General features: G+C 37.1%; 1 protein-coding gene across 1 annotated transcript in view; it reads right to left on the bottom strand.

The window, feature by feature from the left end:
• DNAH14 (dynein axonemal heavy chain 14) overlaps positions 1–25535 on the bottom strand; it is a 362777-nt gene that overhangs the window by 263923 nt on the left and 73319 nt on the right. The window contains 2 exon segments of the mRNA XM_044003178.1: positions 5439–5786; positions 6359–6522. Coding sequence (XP_043859113.1) covers positions 5439–5786; positions 6359–6522 — 512 coding nt within the window.

Genomic DNA, 25535 nt, shown 5'->3' with positions numbered 1-25535 from the left:
AGCAGGTTGCAACAGGACAGTTCTGGGGAGGGAAGAACTGGAAGCAAAAACAAGCTTCCTTACCCTGAAGAGGTGATTAAAAGGGAAAAACTGCAAAGCAAAGAACTAGAATCTAAGGGGATCCTTTAGATCACCTCTTAGACAACTGGGGGATGGTTTAAAAATTGTGGTATGTTAATGCAATGGAATATTGTTGTGTTGTAAGAAACGATGAAAGAAAGAATTTCAGAGAATCCTGGGGTAGTATGAAGTGATGAAGAATGAAGTGAGCCAAACCTGAAAACCATGTCATACAAGGACAGCAACACTGTATAGAAAAGAACTCTGAAAGACTTAAGAACTGACCAATTCACTGGCTAACAATGTTTCATTGGATATATGAGAAAACATTATCCACCCTTTTGACAGAAAGGTAATAGATTCAAAGTGCAAAGTATTACAGGAATTTATGGTTTCCTTTTATTTTTCCTGCAACTTTAGGTTAATATTAACCTCACCTGACCAAAACCTGTTAGGTTTGTTTTGGGCATACTGAGTTTGAGATGCCTCTGTGCAAAGTCAGCCCAAGTGACTTCATGTTTTAACCATGTTTAATCTTTGGGTATATGTACAGCCAGTTTGCAGGATATGGTGGCCTGGAAATGCCCTTGCACATTCATATTTAGACATGAGGAAAACTGAGAAGGTATAAAACCCACTTGCTCACATGTGTACCAATCAGCATTTTTTACCCTTATATGGAAGTTGTTTGCTCCGACCTATAAAAGCTGTTCACAGTTTGAAATCTACACAGGTCACACCCCAACTACTTGCAACCTTGGTGTACTAATAAACTATTTTTTCTTATTTCCTTACTCTGCCTCATTGACCAGGGCGAGGCCTGGAGCAGGATTTCTTTTAACACCTATGAGTCATCCAGTCTAAAATGTTTACTAGGGAGTTGGTGATGTAAGGATTTGTAGTTCAGAAGAGAGATTAAGAGCTATATTTGTAGATATGGGAGTTATCTGTTCTGAGACAATAACTGAACCCAAGCTAGCAGATAAAGTAATTAAATGAGATAGCCTAAGGAAAAAGAGAGGGAGAGGGAGAGAGCGAGAGAGCAAGAGCGAGAGAGCAAGAGCGAGAGAGCGAGAGAGCGAGAGAGCGAGAGAGAGAGAGAGAGAGAGAGAGAGAACGCGAGAGCGAGAGCGAGAGCGAGAGAACGCGAGAGCGAGAGAGAATGGGCCTCAGGATAGAGGCTAAGGTATAACCAGTTAGTGAACATGATACAGATGGACTATTGAGACTAAGGAGGAATAATTAGATGGAGAATTAAGAGAGAACAGTGTAATAAAAACCCAGCGAGGAGATACTATCCAGGAGCAAGAGTGAAGGTACTGAATGGAGATAAATTTTTTAAAGGAATTTAGCTGAGAAAAAGAAATATAGGATGACAATTATCAGGAATAATAGGATCTAGTAGGGGCATATAAGTATTTATATATGCATGCATGGATGTTTTTACAGAATAATCAGGTATTTAGATTATTGGGTTGTTTTTTTTTTCAAATTGATGCCTTAAAACACCAATTGTGGCTGCAACAATTATAGAGTTTTATTTTTTTGTTTTTTTCCAATGAAAAAAATATTTTTTGCCTCTTACTTCCCATTGGAAAAGAAGACAAAAAATGTTTCTTATAGCACACACATACAATCAAGTAAAAAAAATTGTCCCCATTAGCCCTGTCCAAAAAATGTCTTTCTGCACCTTGAATCCATCACCTGTCTGCCAGGAGGTATACATTACCCTTCATCACTCATCCTCTAGAATTAAGGTTGGTCACTGCAACGATCAGAATTCTTAAATGTCTTTCAAGGTTGTTGGTCTTTATAATTTTATTGTTAATGTTATACTGATTTACTTGATGGGGCTGTATAAGTTTATACAAGTCTTCTTATGCTTCTCTAAACCATTTTTTTATCATCGCTTATTATTATTCCATTATATTGATTTGATATGATTTGTTCAATCACTCCCTAGTTGTTGGGTACTTCCTTAATTTAGAATTCTTTGTCAATACAAAAAAAAAAGTTGCTGTAAGTATTTTTTGCACATTTAAGACCTTTTCCTCTTTAATTTCTTTGGGGAATAGGCCTAAGAGTGTTTTGACTTCAGTTCCAAATTGTTTCCAGAGTGAGTACACTCACATGGCATGGGCCTGTTTTCCCTCAGTCTCCCTTTGTCAATCTGGTTTTTGTGAGGTGGACCCTTAGAGTTAATTTAATTTTTGTTGCTCTAATTATTAGTCATTTGTAGCATTTTTATGTGATTATTGATTACTTAGGGTTTTTTTTTCCTTAGAAAACTTCCTGCTCATATTCTTTGACCACTTATTAGATGGGGAATGGCTCTTGTTCTTGTACATTTTTACCAGTGCCTTATGTATTTTGGAAATGAGACTGCATTAAGAGAAAGACACATAAAAGATTTTGTTCTCCAGTTACCTGTTTACATTCTAATCTAAGCTGCATTTAAGTAAATGTTTTAAAATTTTATGTCATCAAAATTGTCCATTTTAATCTTCTGTGGTCCTTCTCCCTTCCTTGTTTGATTATGAACTCTTCCTCTATCCTTTGATCAGAAAGGTAATTTCTTCCATGCTCCTCTAATTTATTTTTTCACTCTTTACATTTAAATAATACTTATTTGGAGCTTATCATGGTACTCAGTGAGATTTTGGTCTATATCTAGTTTCTGTTTGATAGTTTTTTCCTAGCAGTTTTTGTTAAACAGTGAGCACTTATCCTAGTAAGGTGGGGTCTTTGGGTTTATCAAACAAAAAGGTTGCTATGTTTATTTGCTTCTATTTTCAAACAATTTATATTATATTAGAATGAATTGTTTTTTGAATATTTGGTAGAATTTCCTTGTAAATATGACTGGTCCAGAGGTGTGTGTGTGTGTGTGTGTGTGTGTGTGTGTGTGAGAGAGAGAGAGAGAGAGAGAGAGAGAGAGAGAGAGAGAGAGAGTTAGTTTATAGTTCATTCAATTTATTTTTCAGAGACTCTATCATTTAAATCACCCCTTCTTTGTTCTGTTAAGATAGGAATTGTGCATTTTTATAAATATTCATCCATTTTCATTTGGCAGTTTATTGGCATATAATTAAGCGGTATAATTTCCTATTTGATTTCTTAATTTGTATTGAATTTTTTTTTTCATTTTTGATACTAGAATTTGGTTTTACTATTCCTTTTTAAAAAATCAAATTAGGGGCAGCTAGGTGGCGCAGTGGATAGATCACTGGCCCTGGAGTCAGGAGTACCCAAGTTCAAATCCGGCCTCAGACACCTAACACTTACTAGCTGTGTGACCCTGGGCAAGTTACTTAACCCCAATTGCCTCACTAAAAAAAAAAAATCAAATTAGGTAATGGTTTATAAATTTTGTTGTTTTTAAAGCACTGAGTTTTATTTAAATGATGACTTTTTGGTTTTGTTTGCAATTTTGTTAAACTTATTGACTTTCAGAATTTCTTTTTTGATGTTTACTTGGAGTTTTAGAATTTGGGTTTTTAAATTTTTCTTTTTAGTTATATGCTCTATTCATTAATTTATTCTTTATTGCTTTTGCTGATGAAAATCTTAAGAAATAGAAAATTTCCCTTAAGGACTGCTTTAGATGCATGCCAAAATTTTTGATATACTGTTTCAGTATTATCACATTAAACAAAATCTTGTTTTGCTTCTGATTATTACTCTTCAATTAACTTTTAATTTTTTCCTTAACAGCCTTTTATAAAATGTATTGTTTCCTCTATTGTGGTCAGTAAAAGATATGCTTAATATGTCTAGTTTTCTACATTTGTTTGTAAGGATTTTATGCTCTAATACATGACTATTTTTTAAAAAAGGTATCATGTACAGCTGAGAAATACAAACACACACACACCTTCCTATTCTCACTCAATAATCACCAGAAGTCTATCATTTAGCTTTTCTAAAACTCGAGTCAGGTATTTAAATTCTTTTATTTACTTTTTCATTAGATTTGTCTAGGTATGAAAATGCATATGTTGAGAATCTTCATTATTATACATATACTGCCAATTTCTCTCATCAACACATTAATGTTTCCTTTAAAAATTTAGATGTATTTGATGCACATATATTAAGTATTTATATTAATTCCTTTTATGTAATACAGTTCAGCATAATGTATCTTCTGTCTCTTTGAATAAAGTATTTTTTTTGCTATTGCCTTATTTGAGACATCATGATTGCTACTCATGTCTTTTTGACTTCAGCAGAAGCATGATAGATAGTTCTTTGTTATAACTCTCTATGAATCATAATGTTTCAGGTGTGTTTCTTATAAACAACAATATATTCTGCTATTGTGTTCCATTTTAAGGGTGAGTTCATTCCATTCACAATTATGAATGCCAACTGTATATTTTCTTTTTTTTTTTTTTTAGTGAGGCAATTGGGGGTTAAGTGACTTGCCCAGGGTCACACAGCTACTAAGTGTTAAGTGTCTGAGGCTGGATTTGAACTCAGGTACTCCTGACTCCAGGACCAGTGCTCTATCCACTGCGCCACCTAGCCACCCCCCAAATGTATATTTTCCACCATCCTATAGTCATAAATTTTTCTTTCTTTGCTTCCTGCTCCTTTTTTAAAAGAAGGTGCTGAGAAGAAATGAGCTTAGCAGCAGTGCTCTATGCCTAATACAGTATTTTACCGTTCCCATGCCCTTCTTCTCTTTCTTTTGTCTAATATCTAATCACCTACCCACATTCTTTCCTTCCCTCTTTCCTTTCTTCCTTCTCAACTACTCTTTGAGATTGATCCCTCAACATTTTTTATTTTGTTTTTGCTTAGCGCTAATCCCTCCCTGAATATATTCTATTGTTTCCTCTCTTTTCCTCCTATTCCTTCTTTTTTCCTATATTTAGTGAAATGCATTTCACCCAACTTTTGTGTTCATTTTATCCCATTTGCCCATCCAGATGAAAATGAGGTTCAAGTGTTGCACTCCTACCTTTTTTCTTGCTTGTTTGCATAGTCGTCTATGTGTGCAACCTAGTTATGGGGTTCATCTATTACATAGAGAACCACATGATTTTAAGTTGGAAGTTGGTCTGAGCATCTTGGAGAATACCCTACATATACTGTCCTAGGTTTTCTAGGAAGTAGCCATGAGCCAAGAGATGGCGAAAATCCTTTAAAGGACATCTGGGCCTTTACTGTCTTAAGGACCCCTGACATAAGGTTTACATTGCTTAAAGTATGACTACACAGTCAGGTACAATAGTGTTCTCTGAGGATAATGGAATTAGCAAAAATTTAAGTGTAAAAGACAGTTGTCATTATAGGAGAACATTTTCTTGACATGCTAATCACCATGCATATCCTATAACCATATTAATAAAGAACATTAGCAAACTACTTACTGCAAAGAGGCTTGTATTCTTTTCTTGAATCATGGATTCCAATAATGTATGGCTCATTTTAATGACATTTTCAATATATGGTAAGCAGCTTGACTGATATTCAAGACTCACAACTTTGAAAATATTAATGCGTTTCTCAACAGGCATATAAACTATATCTCTAAAATAGTCTGTGTATACATCCAAGATATCTCTAAAATCATTTGAGGTTAATTGTTCTTGTACACTTGCTATTTTATATGACATTGTCTTCGCTTGTTCTACCATTGTACAAAACTGAAGAAAGTGGTGGCTATAACATTCAACTCGTGCCATCGAATTACCAATAATAGTCAGAAGGTTCACAATCTGTAAAAAAAATTATTAACAGTTTATTAGGAATTACAATGAACACCAAGGAAGCATGGCTTCATTTTTAATACTTTCTATTAAATATAAATTATTTACTTACCTTGGAAAGTCAACTCAACTAAGCTACATTCAGGACCATATTTTATTAGGCTAAAAATGAGTTCTAGATTTCTAAACTGCCATAGGAAACAAAGACAGGAGTCTCTGAAACACTCAGACTAACATTTCTTCTTTATATGACTCTTCTTAAAATGGCAGATTTGTTGTTGTTGTTGATGATGATGATGGCCAACATTTGCATAACACTTACTATGTACCTGGCACTGTGCTTTGCAAATATTATCTCAGTGGATCCTCACAACAATGCTGGGAGGTAGGTGCTTTTATTTACATTTTACAGATGGAAAACTGAGGCAAACAGGGGTTAAGTGCCTTGGCAGGGGTCCCATAGCTAGTAAGTGTCTGGGGCCAATTTGAACTTTGATCTTCCTGACCCTAGGTTTGGTATTGGATTTGGATATTTACTTGACTAATTCAGGTCTTATTTTGAGTTTTGTTACTAAACTCACGTTGTTTTGGTAGGCAGGATCCATTTCAAAGAGGAAAGAGTAATCTGGCCATCTTGCCAGCCTTTTTTGTCTCTCCAATTCTTGTTCACTAGGCACTTTCATGCTCATAGGTTCAAAGAAAAAGATAAACAGACGCTGATCTTGACTGAAAGGAATAAAATGAGCTAAAAATAAATAAAAAACCACATATAAATATTTTAGGTCCATTTCAGCAGTCCCATCTATCACAATTCTTAAATCCTATTCAGAGCATCTACAGCTATTAAGAAATAGGGCTGGTGAAATAAAAGATAGCATGACAGTGATGGAAGGTCTTTAATGGTAAGTGGATTTGTAGCTGATAGAGGAATAAAGGGGATGCAGAAGTTCTTGGGTAAGGAAATGACACAGTGAAAACAGTGTTTAGGGAAAAACTTTGGAGTAACTTGGTACAGGATATATTGAGATGGAGAAAGGAAGACCAGCTAATGGGTTATTGTAATAGTGGTTTGGATGTGAGGAGATCACAGCTTGAACAAGGGGAGTGTCTTTGAAAACAGGAAGTAAAGATCTGAGTTAGTACAGGAATATTAGAAGAATGTTTTGAATCTTTGTTAGAGATAAAGAAAAAGGGAGAGAAAATAAGCAATTTTAATCCTCTGCAACTTGGAGGATAGTAAATTTAATGATAGTGATAAAGACATTGTTTTCTGTTTTAGAAATGAATAATTAATCTGTTTCATAAGGATTAACTTCCTTCCTTGCAAATACTCAAAAAACCCCAGTGGCTCCTTATTTATAGTTGTCTTTTCCCCAAAGCTCTGCTTTCTGCTCTCTGGCCTTCTGACCCTTGGATTCCTTGGATTTCCTTGGATTCTAGGGAAGTTTATCTGTTCATGTAGTTTAAACTATGCATTTTATAGATGTTATTTCTGACCCTGACTTTTCCTTTATCTTTCAATCTCCATTGGCTTTTATTTCTAGCCAACATCTGATAATATGTCAAAAAACACAGTTCATTAAATTCCCTCTCTTCAGGGTTTCACATATTTAAAATGTTAATTTTCAGATACTACTTGAGCCTACAGGAAGCTATAGATAAGAAACAAAGAAAAAGTCAAGGATGGAAACATCTGCAAATTTAGTTGTTTAGGCCATATGAGCAGATGATTTTCATTAGAAACTAAGAATTTCAAGATGGCAGAGGAAAGGCAGTGAGCTCTTGAACTCATGACACAAAAGCTCCAAAAAACATCCAAAGAATGCCATAAGACAATTCCTGGAGGAACAAAACCCAAAGAAGAATGGGCTGAAATAATCTTCCAACCAAGAACAGCTTGGAAGGTCAGAAAGAGGGAGCTGCTATGCTGAGACAGGAGTGGAGCCCAACCCCACAGTCACCCTGACACAGATCCAGTCCCAAGAAGGCATCTCCAGAGAAAGAGACCCCCTCAGAGCCTCTGAATCAGCTGCAGCATCAGTGTCATCTGGAACTAAGCTCACAGTCTGGTGAGTGGGCTCAGCCCTTGGCAGAGGGGAGATTACAGGGGTATATGCTGGTACTGAGGAAGAACTTGGGTTTTTTACCCCTGCTGGGAACCAGGAGGTAGGCTTGAGTAGCAGTGGCAAAGGTGGGGGAAGAGCACAGGCTCATGGGAGCTGACAACCACAATACACAAAGCTGGTTGATGAGCAAGTTGGTCTGGGTCATCTACGGACCAGGGAACAGTCCAGGTAAGTGAAGAACTTGCTCCTCCTTCAATCATACCACGCAGGACCTCTGAAGCTTGGGATACTGCAACCTGGAAACAGTGCCCCACTTTAAGGAACTAAAAGTCAAGTAAAAGAAAGGCAAGATGAGCAGACAGGGAAAGGCGAGGACCATAGAAAGTTTCTTTAGTAACAAGAAAGATCAGGGCAGCTAGGTGGAACAGGGGATAAAGCACCGGCCCTGGATTCAGGAGTACCTGAGTTCAAATCTGGCCTCAGACACTTGACACTTACTAGTTGTGTGACCCTGGGCAAGTCACTTAACCCCCATTGCCCTGCAAAAAAAAAAAATAAAAGAAAGATCAAGGTGCACCCTCAGAGGAAGATGTCAGCATCAGGGTCCCTATATCTAAAGCTTCCAAGAAAAATATGAATTGGTCTCAGGCCATAGAAACACTCAAAAAGGACTTTGAAGATAAAGTTAGAGAGGTAGAGGAAAAAATGGAAAGAGAAATGAGGGTGATGCAGGAAAGACATGAGAAAAAAGTCAACAGCTTGAAAAGCCAAATTGGCCAAATGGAAAAGGAGATACAAAAGCTCTCTGATGAAAATAATTGCCTAAGAATGAGGATTGAGCAAATGGAAGCTAGTGACTTTATGAAAAATCAAGACACAATAAAGCAAATCTGAATGAATTAAAAATAGAGGGCAATGTGAAATATCTTCTTGGAAAAACTGACCTCGAAAATAGGTCCAGTAGAGATAATTTGAAAATTATTGGTCTACCTGAAAACCATAGACATCATGTTCCAATAAATTGTCAGGGAAAATTGCCCTGAAATTCTAGAAGCAGCAGCTAAAATAGAAATTGAAAGAATTCACTGATCACTTCCAAAAGGAAAACGCCTAGGAATATTGTAGCCAATTCCAGAGCTCTCAGGTCAAGGAGAAAATATTGCAAGCTGCCATAAAGAAAGAATTCAAGGACTGTGGAGCCCCAGTCAGGATATCATAGGATCTAGCAGCTTCCACATTAAAGGACCAGAGGGCATGGAATATGATATTCCAGAGGGCAAAGGAAATGGGATTACAACCAAGAATCACCTACCCAGCAAAATTGAACATAATCTTTCAGAGGAAAAATGGGACTTCAATGAAAAAGAGGACCTTTAGGTATTTGTGTTGAAAAGACCTGAAGTAAATGGCAAATTTGACTTTCAAATACAAGACCCTAGAGAACCATAAAATATTGGAGTTGGGGGACATACCTGGGGTCATGCAGTAGGTGACTGTCTTGTGTCTGAGGCTGGGTTTTGGCTTGTATCTCCCTGGGTCCAGGGTGGATGCTTTGTCCACTGTGTCACATAGCTGCCCCACGATGACATCTTTTTTTTTTTAATTTTAGTGAGGCAATTGGGGTTAAGTGACTTGCCCAGGGTCACACAGCTAGTAAGTGTTAAGTGTCTGAGGCTGGATTTGAACCCAGGTACTCCTGACTCCAGGGCCGGTGCTCTATCCACTGTGCCACCTAGCTGCCCCACGATGACATCTTTAGAGTTAAATTAAGGGGTGACTGGAATGCACTGGGGGAGGGGAAAGGGCAGAGGTAGCATGGGGTGAAATCCCATATGAAACAGGCAAGGGCTTATGGAGTTGGGCATAAATGGGTGAGGAGCAGGGCAGTAAATGAATTTTACACTCAGAATAGGCTCAAAGACCTTAAACTCATCAGAATTGGCTCAAGGAGGAAATAACATACACACTCAATTGGGTGGAGTAATCTATCTAACCCTGCAGGAAAATAGAAGGGGAAGGGGATAAAGAGAGAGGGGCAAAAGAAGGGAGGGCGGATTGGGGGAGGGGATAGACAGAAGCAAATCCCTTTTGAAGAGGGATAGGGTGAAGGAAGATAGATAACAGAGTATATATCAAGGGGAAGGGAATAGGATGGAGGGAAAGAGTTAACAATAGTAATCATGAAAAAGAGAAAAGGGGGGGAAATTGTACAAAAAATATTTATAGCAAAAAAATTTATAGCCTAAGAACTGGGAATCAAGGGAATGTCCATCAATTGAAGAAAGACTGAAGAAGGTGTGCTATATGATTGTAGTGGATTGGTATTGTGCTATAGGAAATGACAAACAGGATGATACCAGAAAAAAACCTGCAAAGACTCATATGAACTGATGTATGGTGAAGTGAGCAGAACTGGGAGGACATTGTGCACAGTGACAGCAGTATAGTTCTATGAGCATCTGTGAATGACTTAACAACTCTCAGCAATACAATGATCCAAGACAATCCCAAGGGACTAATGATACAATACACAAGTGCTCTTTTTATCAGTTCTATGGAGGTGGATAATATGCTTCATCATTAGTGCAAAAAACCCTCCAACCCAACCAAACAAACAAACAAACAAACAAAAAAGGAGTGAAATAATCTTCCAATTTAAGATAATATAGGAGATCTTCAGGAAAGGTCTGTCTCACCTGGGTAAAAAAGGGAACACAGCTCAGCACAGAGGGTGTGTGGGCAAGTCAGCAAAAGGCTCTTAGCCACAGCACAAATCAGCAGCTGAGGACCTGAGGTCCTAGCTCAGCCAGCTAGTGGCACAGCAGACCAGTTGTGAGACCACCAACCCCAACACAGAAAGTAATCTGCCAGCTGGGGTATCTGCTACCAAACATGCCCAACTAGGCTGGGCCACTCCAGTGCAGTGAGAAGCTACAAGCTACTGGAGCCTGAGAGCAGAAAGCCAGGGACTGAGCCCCTGGCCCCCCATATAAGCAGCTTGGGACGGCACACATTATATTCCAGGAGCAGAATTCAACCTTAAAAGTCACAAAAGAGGCTAAAATATGAATAAGAAACAGAAAAGAACCCTCACCATTTAAAATTATTATTGTGACAGGGAGGATCAAAACAAACTCAGAGGAGGAAAACAATGATAAAATGCCTACATGTAAAGCCTTAAAGGGGAAGAAGAAACCAAGACCAAAAATCCCTCTTTTTTTATTTTGAGCAATGAGGATTAAGTGACTTGCCCAGGGTCACACAGCTAATAAGTATCAAGTGTCTGAGGATGCCGTTGCTTTATCCATGGTGCCACCTAGCTCCCTCATCCCTCACCTCCCCCCCTTAAAAAAGCCCTCTTTGAAGAGCTCAAAAAGTATAAACCAAATAAGAGAGGTAGAAGGAAAATTGGGAAAAGCAATGAGAGTTATGCAAGAGAAAGTCAATAGCTTGGAAAAAGAAAATAATGCCTTAAAAATACTATTGGACTAAGGGAAAACGAAATATAAAAGCTGGCTGGGTAAAATAATTCCTTAAGAATCAGAATTGGGCAGGTGGAAGCTAATGACTCAATGGGACAACATCAAGAAGTAAAGCAGAATCAAAAGAATATAAAAGTAGAAGCAAATGTAAAATATCTCTTCAGAAAAACAACAGACCTGGAAAACTCCAAGGAATTGAAGTAGCCAAATTCCAGAATTATCAAGTAAAGGAGAAAATACTGCAAGCAGCCAGAAAGAAACAATTTAAAAATCAAGGAACAACAATTGGAATTACACAGAACCTGGCAGCTTCAACATTTAAGGATCAGGGGGCTTGGAATATGATATTACAGAGGGCAAAGGAACTGGGATTACAACCAAAAAATGTACTACCCAGCAAAATTAATCATAATCTTTCAGGGGCAAAGATGGGCATTTAATGAAATCGAAGACTTTAAAACTTTCCTAATGAAAACCTCAGAACTGTACAGAAAATTCAGTCTACAAATACAAGACTCAAGAGAAGCATGAGAAAGTAAAGAGGAGGAAAAAACCTCAATTCATTCAGAAAAAAATAAACATGTTACTCAATAAGGTTAAAATGTTTACATGCTTGGGGCAGCTAGGTGGCTCAGTGGATAGAGTACCAGCCCTGCAATCAGGAGGACCTGAGTTCAAATCTGGTCTCAGACACTTAATACTTGCTAGCTGTGTGACCCTGGGCAAGTCACTTAACCACAATTGCCTCACCAAAAAAAATGTTTACATCCTTACACAGGAAGAAGATACTTGTAACTAAAGATCTTTAGTAAGGCAGATAGGAGGAGTACAACACAGACCAAAGGTGAGAATCTTAAAGAATCAACTAAAAAACTACTTGAAACAATTAACAACTTTATCAAAGTTGCAGGATATAAAATAAACCAACAGAAATCATTAGCAAATAAAGTCCAGGAACAAGAGATAGAAAGAGAAATTCCATTTAAAATAATTATAGACAATATAAAATACTTGGGAGTCTGTGTGCCAAGACAAACCCAGGAACTATATGAACACAAATAAAACCTGATCTAAACAAATGGAAAAATATAAATTGCTCATGGTTAGGTTGTGCTAATATAATAAAAAGCATAATTCTACCTAAATTAATTTGCTTATTCAGTGCCATACAAATCAAACTACCAAAAATCATTTCATAGAGCCAGAAAAAATATTAACAAAATTCATATGGGAGAACAAAAAGTCAAGAATATCAAAGGAATTAATGAAAAAAAAAATGTAAAGGAAGGTGGCTTAGCTGTACCAGATCTAAAACTATATTTTAAAGCAGCAATTAGCAAAAGTATTTGGTACTGGCTAAGAAATAGAGAGGTGGATCAGTGGAATAGATTAGGCACACAAAACACAGCAGTAACTGAATATAGCAATCTCCTGTTTGAGAAACCCAAAGACTTTAGCCTCCAGGATAAGAACTCGCTATTTGATAAAAACTGCTGGGAAAACTGAAAAACAGTATGGCAGAAACTAGGCATAGACCAACATTTTACAATGTAAAGTCAAAATGGGTACATGAGCTAGATATAAAGGGTAATACCATAGGCAAATTAGAAAAGGAAGAAATAGTTAACTTGTCAGATCTATGGAGATGGGAAGAATTTATGACCAAATATGATAGAGAATATTATGAAATGCAGAGTGAATCATTTTGACTAAATTAAAGTTTGTGCACAAACAAAACCAATCCAAACAAGATTAGAAGGAAAGCAGAAAGCTGGGAAACATTTTTTTCTCATCTTTTTTATTATAAAATCATTTTATTATTTTCCAGTTACATGTAGAGATAGTTATCAACATTTGTTTTATAAGATTTCTAGTTTCAAATTTTTCTCCCTCCCTTCCCTCCCTCCTCAAGATAGCAGTAATCTGATATAGGTTACATATGTACAATCACATTAAACTTATTTCTGCATTAGTCATACTGTGAAAGAATCAGAGCAAAAAGGAAAAACCTCAAGAAAGAAAAACAGCACCACCAAAAACAAAAGAAACAGTAGGGTTCAATGTGTATCCATATTCCAGTTCTTTTTTTTCTAGATTTGAAGAGCATTTCCTATCATGAGTCCTTTGGAACTATCTTGTACTGTTGTATTGCTGAGAAGAATCAAATCTATCACAGTTGATCAACACATAATATTGATGATACTGTGTACAATGTTCTCCTGGTTCTGTTCATCTCACTCAGCATCAGTTCATGCAAGTCCTTCCAGGGGAACCAATTTTTATAGCCAGTGTTTCTAATAAAGGCCTCATGTCTAAATATATAGAGAACTGAATCAAATATATAAGAATACAAGTCATTTCCCAATTGAGAAAAGGTCAAAGGATATGAACAAGCAGCTTTTAGATGAAGAAATTAAAGCTATCTACAGACATATGAAGAATGTTCTCAATTACTAGTGATTAGAGAAATGCAAATTAAAACTACTCTTAAGTACCACCTCACACCTATCCAATTGGCTAATATGACCAAAATAAAAAAAGGAAAATGATAAACGTTGGAGAAGATGTGAGAAAATTGGAACACTAATGCACTATTGGTAGAGCTGTGAACTGATCCAATCATTCTGGAGAGCAATTTGGAACCATGCCCAAAAGTCTACAAAACTGTACACATCCTTTGACCCAGCAATACCACTACTAGGTTTATATCCCAAATAGATCATAAAAAAGGGAAAAGGACCCACATGTACAAAAAATTTATAGCTGCTTTTTGTGGTGGTAAAGAATTGGAAATTGAAGGGACACCAACCAGTTGGGGAATGGCTAAACAAGTTGTGGTATATGAATGTAATGGAATACAAATTGTGCTGTAAGAAATAAGCAGATGGATTTTAGAAAAACCTGGAAAGACTTAGATGAATTGATGCTGAGTAAAATGAACAGAATCTAGAGAATATTGTACATAGTATCAACAACACTGTGTGATGAACAACTGTGATAGACATCTCTTCTCAGCAATACAATGATGAAAGACTTATGGTGGAAAATGCTCTCCACATTCCGAAAAAGAACTATGGAGTCTGAATGCAGACCGAAGGATACTATTTTCACTTTTGTTGTTGATTTCTTCTTGTTTATTCTTTCTTGTGTTTTTTCTCCTTTTGTTCTTATTCTTCCTTTACAACATGACTACTGTGGAAATATGTTTCACATGATTGTGAAGTATAACCTATATGAGATGCTTGCTGGCTTTGGGAGGAGGAGGGAAGGGAAGGTGGGAGAAAAATTTGGAACTCAAAAATATCTTTATATGTAATTGGAAAAAAATTTTAATTTTAAAAAGGAAGGAGGAGGAGAAGAGGAAGAGGAAGAAGAAAAAGCCAAAGTATGACTAGAAAAAAAGGAGTCAGTATTGTATCAGTGTTCACAAGGGAGATAATTTAGTGAAATGAAGACAGAAAAAAGAGAGAAAAGAAAAAACACTGATTACAAAAAGTGGTATTATCTACTGTTTTAACTTCACTAATTAATGCAATTTTAAGAATGATAGTGACTTGTATGAAACTCCCAAGTGCCATTACAAGAGATCTTGGTGAAGTGTTGAAAGGCTAATCACTAGGATGCCAGAACAATGTCCTTTACTTTTCCCATCTTCTCTATAACTTTCCAAGACTAAGGTGGATTGGACATAATAAACATTTTCCCTTTTCTTTTAGGGTTGTCATACAGAATTTCTGCTTTTTTTTCATCCCTTTTTAGTGTAGATGATTCACTGCTGTTGATTGCTTTCATTCTACTTTCTTTTTCAAGGAGGAAAGACCTGGATTTAATTTTGTATCCTTTTTCTATCAAATAATCTGCTTGCATTTAAATTCTCTTAGTTTATTGAGTATTTTTATTAGTTATAATAACAGAGACCTGGCAGAGATCATATGGATAATCACACTTTGTCCTTTTGTGATTTCATTCACTCTTCAGATTGGATTTATTCCTTTTGAGCAGATAACTCTGGAGAAGCTGGGTAGTTCAATGGGTAGGATACCAGGGCTAGAGTCAGGAAGATTCATCTTCCTGGGTTCATATCTGGCCTCAGACACTAGCTCTGTGATCCTGGAAAGTCATGTAACCCTGTTTGCCTCAGTTTCCTCATCTGTAAAATGAATTAGAAAAGGAAATGGCAAACCACTCCAATATCTTTGCCAAGAAAACCCCAAATGAGGTAATTAAGAGCTGGACATTACTGAAAAATAACTGAACAACACCACAGCAGATACCTATCAAATTTATATATTTGGACACAGTCTCTCTCCCCCCAAATTCTATTCTTGCATCTCCAACTGATTGCTTAATATCACTACATGGAGGTCCTCCTGACACCTCAAGCTCAACATATCTAAGACTAAGGTGATTTATCTTCATCCTTCTGCCCTATTTTTGTTCAACCATGGTGCCACCATCCTTCTGGTCAACCAGGTTCCAGAGACTGAAGTCAATCTTGATTGTTCCTCTTTCCTTCATTCTCCATGTCTAAATAGTAACCAACTTCTATACAGTTCATGCCCATGTTATCTCTCATGTATATTTTTTTCTGTTCCAAAAGTTCCTTATGACTCTTTGACTGAGACGTTATAACAGCTTCTTAAATGGTCTTGTCACCTCCATTATATCTCTTTGTCAATTTATTCATATTGATGCCAAAATGATTTTGACAGGTAGAAAATGCCTAGTTACAGATGCAAGAGTCATGTAATAATAATGATAGTAATAATAATAGATAGCATTTATATAGTACCTACTATATGCCAGACATTGTGCTAAGTGCTTTATAAATATTATCTTATTTGATCCTCATAACAAGAGGTTGTTATGCCTATTTTATGGTTGAAAAAACTGAGGCAAAGGTTAAGTGACTTGCTCAAGGTCACGCAGCCAGTAAAATATTTGAGGCTGTAAGTCTTCCTGACTTCAGGCTCAGCATTCTGTCCATTGAGCCAAGTAGCTTTTATTTCCAAGTTAGCTTCCTGTGTAAGATCAAAATCGACACCAAATATGAAAGGATTAAAATGAGGAAAAAAACTTCAGTTAAACAGCTCCAGCATGCTTTAAACAAATGAGCTACTGATGGAGACATGAGAAATAAAGGAAAAGATATCAATAAGGACCATTACTATTTCCTATGGAACTTCATAAATATAAAACAATCACCATAATGAGGAGCCACCAGAAATCAGAAACTGATTTAATACCCAATACCCTTACCAAGTGGAAAGACTTGGCAGCCAAGGGCAACCACTAGGGTAGAATATAAGCTTTATGGATAAAGCTATGATTTCACTGGCATAAGGGATTCATGGGGAAACAAACTCCCTCTCTAAATATGGGTCAGCAAATTCCCTCAAACTTATAGTGTTAAAGAGTTTTCTCAATCACTGAAAACTTAAGGAAATTACCCATGGTCACATCGTCAACATGTGCCAGAGACTTGAATCTAGTGTGCACATGTGCGCGCGCGCGTATACACACACACACACACACACACACACACACTCTGTGTGGAAGTTATTTCTTGATGAGGAAGAATGACAAAAATCAAATAAATGTACGTCAAAAGAAGACTGGTTGGTCACAAGAAGATAGTGAGAGATAATAGATGACTCAGGTGCGGGCTGGCTTGGTTAAGTATCTCCCAGCACAAGTTGCCACATTGGTGGTATCACTGTTATACCAGGGTAGAAGAGGATATCCTGAAATCACATCTTGTCCCCTAGAGACCTTCGGCCAAAAAAGTGCCAGCCAGAAGATGCCTTTCTTTTATTAGATCCAACCCCCAGATCCTATGCTTTTGTCACAAGGTTGGAAGTGGGGATGGTGGGGGGGGGGGCAAGTAAAGGCCTACTCTGGGTTTACCATGTTAGTCTAAAATGCCTAGTCATTTCAATGCTTTGCTATCACAGAGACAGGAACATCCAGGAAGTTCCTCATCCCAAATATATTCCCTAAAATCATCCCTATTCAGACTTAGCACATTGGGATAATCCCAAAGAATAAAAATTGTGGATTACCCAAAAGGGAATGGGGAATCATATGGAGGGTATAAATATGTTGCAGAATATTCCAAAAGATAACTTACAAACAAGAAATGATATAAAAGAATTCAGTGGAATATTATTGTGCTATAAGAAATTACAAGCAAGATGATTTCAGAAAGGCCTGGAAAGATGCATAGTGAAGTGAACAGAACCAAGAGAATACTGTGCACAGAGACAGCGATACTGTTTGATGAAGAACAATACAATGGGGGCAGCTAGGTGGCGCAGTGAATAGAGCACCTGCCCTGGAGTCAGGAGTACTTGAGTTCAAATCCAGCCTCGGACACTTGACACTTACTAGCTGTGTGAACCTGGGCAAGTCACTTAGCCCCAAGTGTCTCACTAAAGAAAAAAAAAAAAAGAACAATACAATGATCCAAGACAATCCCAAAGGACTATTGATGAAACATACTATCCACTTCCAAAGAAAGAACTGATATTGATTGAACACAGACTGAAGCATGCTATTTTTCATTTTCTTTCATTTTTTCTTTTATTCAAGTTTTCTTGTACAAGATGACTAATATGGTAATGTTTTACATAATTGGACATGTATAATCCATATCTGATTGCTTACCAACTCAAGGAGTGGGGAGGGAAGGAGGGATAAATATTGGAACTTAAAACTATAAATAAAAATGTTTATTATTTTTTTAAATAAAAGAATACCAGCCAATAAATGTGTGACCAGAAAGGGAAGTGAGTGGGGGAGGGAAAATATTCATTTATGTATTAAAAGTAAGGAATGGCATTCCTGGTCATGTAACCAGAAAAAGGATAAATCGAAATTTTTTAATCCTTTCAGTCCTTTAACTCCTCAAAAAAAAAAAAAAGGACTTATGTACCTGACACAGAACAATTACAGTTAAATTCACAGGACAAAGAAGAAAGACACCTGATAAGGTAATTTTTTTTTTTAATGAACAACAGCGAAGAATAAGAGCGCATATACTGCCCACTTAGCACTTCTCCCCAAGAAGACTCTGTGGCAGGCAGACAAACTGGTTTGTAGGTTAATGCCTAGTATCTACCAAGGATGACCCTCTCCCAATTCCCACCTCAAGAGAATAGGAGTCCCCTAATACTGCTTAACCATGGGTAGCTTCAGAAAGGGATAAGAGAGATTAAAAATGTTTTGCCTTCTGACTAGATCCTCAAAGCTACATACACTTTCCTCAAACCATCCTTCCTGATCTCTCCTCACCAAAAAAAACAAAAAACCAAACAATAGATGCAGGTTCAGTTCAGAGAAGGAAAAGAGGAGAGCAAAGAGAAAAATTGGAGCAAGGGGTCAGTATCAGGTTTGAAGGAAAGAAGACTAGAGTCCAGCTGGGGCCAGTCCAGTCCCCTAGAAATTAGCAAGGACAAGAATCTAGACTAGCCAGTCCTAATTCTCCAAAGAGAGTAAGACAATTTAGCAAACCAGTCCTGGGGGGAGGGGTAGCGGTGGGTGGTTATGGCGGTATATCTACTGGCAAAAAGGAAGGCACACAAAGTAATGAGGAGATTTTTCTAAACGCTGAAACTTCAAAGAGTTTTAGAGAAAAATCCTCAAAAATCACAGAGAGTAAGTGGCTAAATCATTGGAAAGGATCCTGAAACCAGTAAAGAGCAAGAAATACTCAAACTGAATAATCCATAGTTTTCTTAATAAATGTTATAAGACAAGGGGAAGTAAACCAGTGAGTGATTAAATACATACCCCTATGTACACCCAAAAGGACATATAACAACAATAAGAAACTCAAGAATGGTTCAAAAGGTAAATGAAATATGCAAAAGAAGAAATTAGAAATGAATACAACGGTTTTGAAAGCAGAATTTTAACATCTGATAAGCAGATAAAGAAAAACAATTGAATCTATAATGGAGAGTTTGCCTAAAGAAGTGAAAGATTAATAGATATGGAAAAGAAAAAACACTGAAGTAGAAAATTTCTGGCCAAGAAGAAGCAAAAAGCCATAACTTAAGAGGTGAACATGAACACTAGATTGGCTAACACAGATGATAGGGATGAAGAAAGTAGCATGGTTCTATAACATGACCAATAATAATGATGGACTAGACATTTTCTCCAGATTCCACTCCCTCTCAAAAACTTCCCTCAGAGATAATTATGAACAGGAGGAAAATACTTACAGCTCTCTCCACAGATCAAAATTAAAAGAAGCCTAACAACAATACAGCTTCATGAATTAACAGCAGAAAATGTTATATAATCAACTTGTTCCTTCAGCATTCCCTGCCATAATTCACCATGTTCTGACAGACTGCGCCATCCAAATCACAGCTTAAAGTCTAAAATCCACTCAGAAATTTCCTCTACTGCTGCTTCAGTCTCTGCCAGCATACTTTGCCTCTGCTTTTAACCCCAACCAGGGGCAAAACAGTAGCAGCAGTAAAACTCTTCCCATGTACTTTCTATTTATTTTATTCTGAATCTAAGAAACAAAATAAACATTTCCATAATATAGAATAGAAAAAAGATGATTGCACATGAAACTGCATATCTATTATGTACGACATACTATTCCTTTTAAATATATAATCATTATGTAACTTTTCCTCCCTTTTTTTCCCCTTCCATAAAGATGGCTACCATTAGAAATAAATATGTAAGAGTGTGAGTGTGTGAGTGTGTGTGAGTGTGTGTGTGTGTGTGTGTGTGTGTGTGTGTGTGTGTGTGTGTGTGTAGTAAAATCATTCTGCACATATGTCTATTTATCAGCTCTTTCTCTGGTTAATATGTTTTCCTTCAAAGGTCCTTTGTAGTTAAACTGGGTATATACATTTATATATGCTTTCAAAAAAGAGGGAGATATAGGAAAACAAAAGCATACTAAAATGACAGCACTCAGCAAGAGAACTAAAGAAGCCAGGGTTTCAGCTTAAATGTATGTAGGGCTTTACCAGGCCTGAAAGAAAAGGCACTGGTAAACAACTAGGACTAGTCCTGTGTCAGAAGGATCCTCTTCAGCAGGCATTGAGGCTTTTCCAAATGAATTTCCCAATATGGGAGGAGGCTGAGAGGACCAGCTCTAGAGGCTCATAATTAAAGAGGAAAGAGTAGAAAGTGAGCAATGAGGGAATATCGGGAGAAAAGAAAAACTAAAACTATGAAAAATCTTTGGAGGAAGAAAAATCAGTTAAAAACCTAGGACACAAACAAATAAATCAAGAGAAGATTTTAAAACAGGAAGGAAAATGGCTACCAAGACATCTAAATGACTGCAAACAACTCATAATAAATATAAGACAAAGGAAATTGAACTAACATCTAATGACACAGAGGACATTGTATATTCCTCAAACAGCTTGGAACCACATTAAGATGTTTCTGAATGGTTCAAAAGAGAAATCAGAATCTTGAAAGAAGCTAAATGGGAACAAATGGTAGAATATATGGCCTTCACAGCATTAGTAATTAGGAGAATAGAAGAGCTTGAATCCACAGTGATAAATCTCTCCAAAGAAAGCAAAGAAAGAAATGAATGGTAATGAAGTATACTGAAGTTAAGGGCAATCTCAAAGAAAAACAGAAAGTAATATTGTTAAAATAAATTGTGATTTCTATGTAAACAAGATATTTATTTCAAAGACGGGCTATGTAAAGACAACAGAAAGATCCCACTAAGAAAACCATGATAAGTTTTAAAAAATAACCCCCCCAAACTCCCCAAATCCAAACCAAACCTGAACACCACAATGCATGAAACAATACAGGAAAACCATTCAGGACTTTTGAATTTTGTTGTTCAGTCATTTTCAGTCACGTCCAACGATTCTCTATTACCCTATTTGGGATTTTCTTGCCATAGAAACTAGATTTGCCATTCCCCTCCCAAGAGAAGCCTTCAGCTATATAGACAAAAGGATCTGCTTCCACCCAAGCTTGAAAACACAATGGGGTCAGCTGGGTGGCAGAGCGGATAAAACACCAGCCCTGGATTCAGGAGACCTGAGTTCAAATCCAGCCTCATACACTTGACACTTACTAGCTGTGTGACCCTGGGCAAGTCACTTAACCCTCATTGCCCACCACACACGCATTCCCCCTTGCCCCCCCACAAAAAAAAGAAAAGAAAAAGAAAAAGAGAACATAATGAGTATTCCCTCCCTAGATTAAATTCTTTGCATGTTGGGTGGGGTCTTACCAAGATGAAGAGAGTTAATGAAGTCTTATTATCAAGGAGAAACTGGACTTTTAAAAAGTCAGGACTTAGGAAGGGGGCGGCTCTGAATCTCCCCAAGACATTGGTTAGTAATAACTTCTCACAACCCTAATTGAGTCGCATCCAACAAAAGTGGCTACCCCTTAATGTCAACAGATTAGAGTGCTTTTCTGAGCAGGAACAGTTTGCTGCTAACTCAGAGGGAAAGTTGAGCAAATATACAGCTAGCAACAGTGGAGCAGAAAAGGAGAGGGCTGTTTTCAGAGGTGTACAGCACTGCATTTGCTCATCTGGGTCAGAACACCAGCAAACATCAAGACTGGTTTGATGAAAATGATGGGGAAATTCAGAAGCTGCTAAATTAAAAATGAGAACTCCACAGGGTTTACCAGCGGGATAGTTTGTCCACCAAAAATAAAGTACAAGTGAAGCTTAGAGAGATGCAGGATTCTTGGCTCAGTAAGAACGCAGATAAAACTCAGTTTTATGCAGATCGTAACAATCCAAAGCACTTTTATGATGCCCTGAAGGTTATTTATGGACCAAAGACATATGGTACATCTTAATTATTCAGTGTTGATGGAGTCACATTGATTAATGATAAGGACATGATCCTGGAGAGATGACCTGAACATTCCCATAGTGTTTTCAATAGACCATCATCAATCAATACTGAAGCCACTATTTACTTCAGGTTGAAGTCAACCCCTCTCTAGACAAATTTCCAACTGAAGAAGAGATTTTTAATGCCACTAGGTTCCTCTCCTGTGGCTGAGTCTATTCCAGCTGAGATTTAAAAAGGTATGTGTGTGGCGGGGGGGGGGGGGGGGGGGGCATCCATCACTCATACATACAAAAGCTGACTGAAATTTTCTGGGTTATATGGCAAGAGGGGGTTATCCCTGAGGAGTTCAAGGATGTTTCCATTTTCCATCTCTATAAAACTAAAGGAAATAGTTTTTCCTGTGACAATCACAGGAGAGAGGTCTCTCTTTTACTCACTACTGGCAAGATTCTTGCCAGAGTGCCCCTTAATAGGCTGATCCTTCACCTAGAAGATGACCATATACCTGAGAACCAGTGTGGTTTCAGAAAGGACCAAAGAACGCTTGACATGGTGTTTGCTGCCCGACAACTCTAGAAGAAATGGCAGGAGCAGAACAGAGGTATTTATACTACATTTGTAGACCTGACCAAGAGCTTTGATAGTCAGTCCTGAGGGTTTATGGAAAATTATATCAAAATTTGGTTGCTTGGAGAAGCTCATCAGTATCATGACAGCATACTTGCCCAAGTTCTGTATAGTGGACAATGTTCTCACACTTTTCCAATCACCACTGTAGTGGAACAAGGCTGTGTGCTGGCTCCCACACTTTTGACTATGATGTTTTCAGCCATGTTGTCAAATGTATTTAATGAGGACTAACAGAGCGTCAAGGTCAGCTGCCACACTGACAGTAAATTCTTCAACTTGAAAAGGCTATGAGCCAAGACTAAAGTGGAGGGAGTATTGGTGTGTGATTTTTTGCTTGCAAATGATTGTGCACTCAGTGCAGCCTCTGAAGATGAGATGCAACAAAGTATGGATTGATTCTCTGTGGCTTGTGCTAATTTTGGCCTAACAATACCAAGAAAACACAGGTGCCATCAGTCAGCACCACACCATCGATACGTGGAAGCATCAGTTACAGCAAATGGAGAAGTTCTGAATACTGTGGATAAGTTCACTCACCTTGGCAGTATATTTTTCAGGGATGTACACATTGATAATGAAGTTGATACACAAACTGCCATATATTTAGGTATTTGTTATTTAGGAGGTTTTGAAGTAAAATGTGGGAGAGAAGAGGTATTAGACTGACTAACAAACTGAAGGTTTACAGAACCATTGTGCCAACCTCCTCATATGCCTATGAAACCTGGACAGTATACAGTGCCATGCCAAGAAACTTAATCACTTCCATTTGAATTATCTTAGGAAGATTCTGAAGATCACCTGGCAAGATAAGATACCAGACACTGAGGTCCTTTCTTGAGCTAAACTGCCAAGCATTCAAACTCTACTGCAGAGAGTGCAACTCCAATGGGCTGGCCACGTTGCTCTAATGCCAAATGTATGCTTGCCTAAAAGACTATTTTATGGAGAACTCACAGAAGACAAGTGCTCACATGGTGGTCAGAAAAAGTGATACAAGGACACTCTCAAGGTCTCTCTTAAGAAATTTGGAACTGCATTACACAGGAGATATGGCACAGGATCACCCAGTATGGTGAGATCTCATCAGAGAAGGTGCTTTCTCTATGAGCAAAAAAGAACTAAATGAGTTCAAAAGAAACATGAGATGAGCCAATTTAGAGAATCTGCCCCCAAAATTCACATGGACCATTTGTGCCTGACCTGTGGTAGAGCATTCAGAGCTCATATTGGTCTGATCAGGCAGAGTCAGACACACTATAACTTGACTCTAAGGGAGCCGTGTCATTTGGTCCTCTTATTCAATGAAGGATAACAACTGAGTGTTTATACGTGTGTATATGTGTATATAAGAACATATATACACGTATATGGGTATGCACATATGTATATATACATACCTATATCCATACACACCCCACACATATGTATGTTTATGTATGTTTCCCTATATATGTATATGAAAATCAGATACAAACAGAAAATCAGAACTCAGTTTTTTATACTTGTCATTCATTCCCTCATTAGGAGGATGAGATTCCAGAACACTTTTTATAAGAAGATGAACTCTAACACACAAATGAATTCATTTAAAAGGTTGCCTATCAAGTAAGTCATTTATAATAAAACATTTTCAACTTGATCAAATGACTAACTCCTAACCCAAATGGATGTGTCTTTAAGGCATTTGCAAGATAGACTACAAGCCATTCTTCTTCTAAGATAACTAATTGTGCTAACATGCCTTACCTTAACACAGAACTGAGGCAGTTATGATATTTTCACTAAATAACAAAATCATATCCTGGTTTCATAAATCTTTGCATCATTTGCCTAAGTATCCCCATATCATTGTGATAAATTAAAGGGCCTTATTTTACACATAAATATATAGCTAGTAGCAGAAGACCAGGCTAAATACATAGCTGCATGGAATACAGAAAGGGCTAAAATAAATGTTATAGTACCTGCATAGTAATGCAGAGTTACTATAATAAGATGCAGTTATAAGATTTATTTTAGCCCCCAAAGAAAAATATACCTAATTAAATTAGCCTTATCATAATGACAAAATTTACCAGGCCTTTAAACATTTACTCAATATCTTTTTCTTCCCTTTCTCTTTAAATATACCATTAGAAATCAAGAAAAATAATTACATTTTGGAATCCCATATAGATAGTGAACATGTTCACTTAAACCCCTAGAAGAAACAAACATCCAAATTAACATATATACCTCTCTAAAGGTATTTTGTATTCACCTCTTAAAGCAAAATTAATCTTTAAGACTGGACTTTAAGACTAAGTTGCTTCAAGATGTGTATAAACTCCAAAAGTGATAGACAAATAACCTTAGATGAAACTCGCTCTATGTTATAAGTAGGCTTAAAAATTTCACTCCCATTTTGTGCAAGGATTTCTGGTTTGTATTCCATTTATTCCTATCTATATCCCACTCCCCGACACAGAAAAAACTCTTGTACAGGGTTTATAAGAATTTATGAGTAGACAGTCTTAAGAATACTTGTAGGTTTGGAAAGGAGATTTTACAAGATTTTCTTTGTATATTTGCCAATTTTCTTTTAAAAATACCTATGTAAACACTTGATTAAAACAATAACTCCAAATAGCTTAGTGACAATCTCATAATTTTCATAAGCAATAGCCATATAATTTTAAGTGAATTTCCTTTTAAATAAAGGCAAACTTCCAAGTTCTTAAATTACAGTACTGCAGAATATTACCAGTAAAT

The sequence above is a fragment of the Dromiciops gliroides genome, chromosome 4 (genome assembly GCF_019393635.1).
Source record: "Dromiciops gliroides isolate mDroGli1 chromosome 4, mDroGli1.pri, whole genome shotgun sequence".
Classification (NCBI taxonomy): Eukaryota; Metazoa; Chordata; class Mammalia; order Microbiotheria; family Microbiotheriidae; genus Dromiciops; species Dromiciops gliroides.
Note: the sequence above shows the minus strand (reverse complement) of the source record. Positions and strands in the feature narration are given on the sequence as shown.